General features: G+C 29.4%; 1 protein-coding gene and 1 pseudogene across 1 annotated transcript; one reads left to right on the forward strand and one right to left on the reverse strand.

The window, feature by feature from the left end:
• Positions 1-466: 466 nt before the first annotated feature.
• LOC122571718 lies at positions 467-2259 on the reverse strand (annotated as a pseudogene).
• On the forward strand, positions 2154-6164 carry LOC122572002 (protein downstream neighbor of son homolog). The gene is made up of 7 exons (XM_043736446.1): positions 2154-2764; positions 3044-3671; positions 3780-4108; positions 4181-4386; positions 4457-4660; positions 4728-4914; positions 4994-6164. The coding sequence occupies exons 2-7, from the start codon at positions 3070-3072 to the stop codon at positions 5167-5169; spliced, it is 1704 nt and encodes a 567-aa protein (XP_043592381.1). The 5' UTR covers positions 2154-2764; positions 3044-3069; the 3' UTR covers positions 5170-6164.
• Positions 6165-6212: the final 48 nt, after the last annotated feature.

The raw sequence follows: 6212 nt of genomic DNA on the forward strand, positions 1-6212 counted from the left end.
AAGATGGAGTCCCGCTGGGGGTAACCATCCACATGCTATATTTTATCAAATATTAAACTATAATATTTTACCAAATGTCCTACTGGACAAATTGTAAAATGTAAACAAATAATAAATAAAGAAAAGATATTGTTGCGAAATGATCTTAGACGAATCATTGAGAGTCGTACGATTAAAATAATACCAAACACGTTCACATGTGTGCTAATTTTTGTATTAACTGTAAGTTAAATGGGCAATGTTTAATTGATGAAGTGGAAGATTTTGAAAAATTGACATAATATACACACACATATATATATGTAATCAGACTGTATTTGTAGCGTCTAATAATAATAATGACAATAAATATAAAGAAATAAAGATAAGCAATTGTAAATAAATTGAAAATATTTAAATTATCTTTTATTATTATAAATATCTATTAAAATCTTCGTATGGAGTGCAATATAATCAAGTTCTTTATTAGGAACTATTTTTCCAGATTATAAAACATGTGGACTATTTCTTTGTCCTCTATATCACTTTCTAGTTCTGTGTTTATCATTTCTTTTGATGATTCTATTGTATTCTGTACAATAGACTCTTCTTTTTCGCATTCCGTAATCTACTCTGCTATCTCTTTTGGATTCAATATTTCATTTTTACAAATTTGGTCTTGAGTTTCGATCCTTGGATCCGCTTCGAAATTTTCACACGAAGATTGACGTTTCAAAAGTTTCCTCTACGCATTTTTAATATTTCTCGGTATCACATCGCTCCGTGATTTTGCAATAAAATCTATACAATCTTTAATATCACAGATGAGAAAAAATTCAAATATAATGCCCTCGGACTGGCATATCTATGAAAAAAAGCAGCGGTAATTTATGTGTACCTGTGAAATTGGCACAAAATGCCACAGTTACATGATCCTTTCCCACTTTATTGCCATCCACCCTTCGTCCATCTCGATGGGTTAACGTTTTCTGTGCAAGAGTTTCCCACATTAAGCTTGTTTCGTCCATGTCATAGATATTGTCTTCCTTAAGATCTTCGTTATGCAAAATTTCTGTTAATTGTTCAGTGAAGTTTTGTGTCGCTAATTCATCAGGATCAGCTCTCTCTTCATATTTGGATACTTGACGTATTCCGTATCTGGCTTTAAAATGCTATTCATTCTTGACTGGCTGTAAAATTTGATGAACTGCCAAATTCATTTTCAAGCTCCTTCGCCTTTTTCCGTAGTAATGCATTTGGTACGATATCTCCTAACGCTCGCCTTGCTAAGAACTATTCGTATAATCGGGCTTCCATATCTTCATACGAAGATGCCCGTTGCCTCTTAGATTGTGCACGCATCGGATTTTCGCTCAATTCACGAATAGATGTCGATTGCTGCTTGTATCTTCTTATGGTTCTTTGACTTATACCATATTCTATAGCAAAATCATCGATACTTAAACACTCTTCTAACTTCTTCAGAATTTCTAAACATTTTCCCATAGTCACTGCGTATCTCTTCCCTGAAGATGCCGTTATGAAATCTTTTTTCACTTTGACAATATTTGAAAGTCATAAAAATTGTTTACTGGCACAAAGAACTCTTTACAATGTATTGATAAATATTTTTAAAGGTACCATAGCATTGGCAACGAATATTACGTCACAGATGTTATGGTTTCAGATGACGAATTCTGTGGATGATGATAAGGGTGCTCTGGAAAAATCTGACAACAAAGTGTAAAAAGTGATCAATCTTTTGCCAAGAGAATTAAGTTAAATATATTAAAGATATGTTGTGTTAAGTTTAAATAATGTTATTTATATTGTGTTACTCGCAACTCCCAATGTGGAACTGATTATAATAAGCTTACAAAAATATTTAAATAATCATTTATAAATACTTTATTTCAATAATGTCCACGTTTGGTTGCTAATAGATTTAATTTTTTTATAATTTTATTTATTGAACAATTTTTTAAACTAAAGAAATATACGTATGTAAGTAGAAGTGGTAAAAGACTTCAAGCCTCATTCTAAACTGCACGTCGACTGCGTCATATTACACTCTAGTTATTCTGTCTCACTCGCACTACCTGCTTCTCATCCTTACCTTCGATTCATACACGGTGCAGCACAGTATAATTAACACATACACACATAATTTGGTCTAATTGTTGGAAAGTCATCTCTCCAGATATATGGCCATTTCGTTACTCCTGATCTCGATTATTGTCTACATAGCTGAACATTACTGTACTTATTTATATAGGACATTTCTTGAAAAAAATGGAATGATAATTTAATTTATATCCAATTAAGTAAACTTTTATTATTTGAATGAGAAATGATAAGTAGCGATTGAAGGAGTCGATGAACTTCTATAACGTACACAACGTACGTACGTAAGTATACATATGTATGTATATATAATAACTGCTTATTTCTTATCCCTGGACGGATCAAATGCAGCTTACTACTTCAAATATCGTTTAAAGTACAGTAAAGTTGTAAATATGTCTGTATTATAATTTGTGATTTTTTTAATCTATTCTACAATCGTAATTATACGTTATATTCCGATACGTGTGACATTTTCTGACACATATGTAGTACATATGTATGTGCTATTTAAGTACTGGCTGTTAGTACGTTATAACAGGTTATAGTAAGTTTGAAACTCTTCTAATGTGCGTGGGGCCGCCTTGTTTATAGTGTCAAGTGAGGGAATCTTTATTCAATTGACAGTATCTTCAGATTGATAAAAAGGTTTTAAGAAACGGTGTGTATATTCAATCATATAATTCTTCTTTCAGTATTGTCAAGAATCATTTAAAACATCATAAATAAACAGAAATATAAAACATTTATTGCTTTAACCTATCAAGTAAAACCATAGATAATGTGCAGAACATAGCAAAAGCTAAATTCTACAGCATTATATTAAGAATATATAGAAGGACATTAATGTTATATCTTTTTTATATTTATATCTTTTAATATTAAACGTTATTATTACCATTATTATTAATTGCCATTTATATTTTTTTTTGTATGATAGCATGACAAAATTCATTTCCATTACTAATGGAGGATCGAAATAAATTGCAATCAGAATGGAAAAGACCAGACGAAGTAATGCAGTTGCATCGTTTAAAAATAAAAAAGCGTGCCCTACAAGCACGTATAAACAATACACGCATTAATAAAAAGAATTTAGAATCAGAGCCTACACAAAAATCCAATAATCAAAATATTGTGTCTAATCATTGTGTAGGTCAAAAGCGAAAGAATCCTTTCATTAAAGATGAAACAGATAAAAAGTTTAATATAACACCTCCAGACATGGAAGCTAGTAATGATAATACACTATTTGAATTATTAAAAATAAAAGTCCCAAAAGTGAGTGAAACAGAAAACTCAATAAATGATTGTTCTTTAACATTTAGCAATGCATTTTTACAATTGGAAGCAAATAAGAATATTTTGGATTTAGAAATACCGAAAGGTGAAAAATATATTCCAATAGATTGGACTTTAAAAACTAAAATGAGATTTATGTCTCCAAAACCATTTCCTTGGAATTGTAAATTGAAAACTAGCGAAGAAGCTTCTGGTACTACTGGTTTTGTAAGATGTTTGGATATTAGTGAACAACATTCAACTTTAGATACTAGTCCAAATGCAAGGTAATTTTTATGTTTTGTATATTATAATTTAGTAAAAAAAATATATATATATTAAATATTTATTTAATTTAAAAAATATATATATCAATTAAAATATTTGTTAAACAGGTTACACCAATGCTGCTTAATATGGCAGCACCCTTCATTACCATGGTTGGAGTTATTTCCTCGTTCTACTGGGAAAGTAAGTGCAAATTTAACAAGTAATTCTATGATAGTAAACAACATGCTCATTAAAGAAGCTTTATACAAAGAATGGAGTGAAAGCTTTAGGTCACTTTTTCATTTATTGAGAGCACGACAATGTCCATATTTTTATGTTTGTGCGACCAATTTTACTGTATTATTCCGTGCTGCTGGAATTTGTGGAATTTCTGAAGCTCATGCACTTTTGACACCTACAACACGTGGTTTTCGACAGTCTTTAAAACAGGAAGGTATGAACAAATTATAATGTGTAATGAAAATTTTTGACATCATTTTATTTTTCATTTACACATGTTTCGTAGAAATTGAATATACAATGCCTTTGAGAAAAGATTGTAAACGGCAATCAGATGTAACTGATTCAGGATGTGATACAGCAGATTCAGCTACATCATTGAGCTATACAGAGAATCAAAATCTTGATGATGAGGAAGATGAAACACAAGATGAATGGCTGCAGAGCTTAGGAGTTGAAAATTCTGAAATTCGTAAAATTAATAATTCTCAAGTAATTTTACAGTATGTACAATTTTTTTTTATTTCTATACCAATACTAATTTTTTTGGATTTTTCTCTAGGCAAGAATGACATTAGAAAAAGAAACTGAACTGGACAATATGAAACAATCCTTAATTTTTGTAAAAGGTGTAGAGTCACAAGCTTTATTTAACTTCTTAATTAATTGTAAATCTGCCATTACAACAACTGGTCCTTTAGCAGGAGTACCTCCAACTCTTTTATCACCAGTGGCTTTTCACGGTGCAACATTAAAGCCAATTAGGGTAAAATATTTTTATATCTACAGTTGTGATACATAATATAATTATAAATTATTTTCATTTTTTACAGGTTAAAGAAAGCATAGTTCGTGTTGACAGTGAAAAATATTTTTCCCTGGAATTAAAAGGACCCCTCCTACCACATGTCTTACCTTCACTCTGTTCTTTAATGAAATCTAGTCAGTTAGAACAATATTCTGCGAGTTGTGCACGGTTACACTCAACAACTTCATTTTCAGCAATGAAAAATAATTTTGGTAAATGTTTTCTTCCATAAAATTATGATTGTTTATATAAAATTCATATGAACAATATATAATGTTTGTATTTTCACAGAACAAATGGAATTAGGAAATATACCAAAAATTCCAGAAAATGTTTTTGGTAAAGAGAATTTGAGCGATTGTGGATTCAATAGCGAATTATTAAAGGATTTTTGTAGTCCTGACCCAACAAATATTCAAATTATAGAAAATATTAAATTTTCAAATAATTCGTATACATGGTCTTGACAAATAATTGTAATAATATAGGAGATTATAGCAAAGTTTTAATTGATTATATTTATTAATTAGTTTGAGAAAAAGAATTTAGATATTAAGATAATATGATTTATTCTCAAAACTAATCAATGAAATCAATTGATCGAAGTTATTTGGAGATTTAAAATTCATTGGGCCAGTGAACATCAAATTAAATTATTAAATATAAAGATCATCCGATGCTAACATAATATTAATTAGGGCAGTAATAATTATTATCATTGCTATTGAAATCTATACATTGACTATAATAATGATTAAATGTATAACAGATCATTTACAAAATTGGCACTATATTAAAATCAGTAGAATAACCATACTTTGTGAACATTTTTTAATGAAACAGTTATTTTACTGTGTAATAAATATTTAACAATAAATGATAATCGTTTATTCGATCCGCTTCAAAACAAAGTCGCTATAAAATTTAAATACTTAAAACTATATTCTATCTTACCGTTGTTTCAATCTAATTATATTTGTTAATTAATTACAGTAGATGCACTGTAGATACACTGTAGATGTACAGAAGATGCAAGTTAGTTTTTATATAAAACATGTGCAGAAAATAATAAATAAATAAACTATTATAACTTATATAATTTTAATACAAATAAAATTGATTTTTATCGGTAAAAATGTTTTGTAATATCTAAAAATTGTATTAAATTTACAAAAAAATATTGTTAATAAAAATTGTATAAAAATAGTGTTGCTATATTTTTATTTGATATTCTTCACTTTTGGTGTTTTTTGTTTAACTACTCACAGAATATATTGGTCCTGCCAAAATATACGTAACAATAATTCATTACAGACAAATTTTCAAACGGGGGCGCGACGAAGGTGGGGTTCGCGGATGGACTACCCCTAAAAATAACGAATCGATATTCGCTCGCTGCCCCCGAATTGGTCGCCCGGTCACCTCGAGCGTGAACAATCAATTTATTGTAATAAGGTATTGTTTTGCTTATTTTTCTTCGGTAAATATTTAGTTTAATAAAGATAGAAAT

The sequence above is a fragment of the Bombus pyrosoma genome, linkage group LG10 (genome assembly GCF_014825855.1).
Source record: "Bombus pyrosoma isolate SC7728 linkage group LG10, ASM1482585v1, whole genome shotgun sequence".
In the NCBI taxonomy this organism is placed as follows: Eukaryota; Metazoa; Arthropoda; class Insecta; order Hymenoptera; family Apidae; genus Bombus; species Bombus pyrosoma.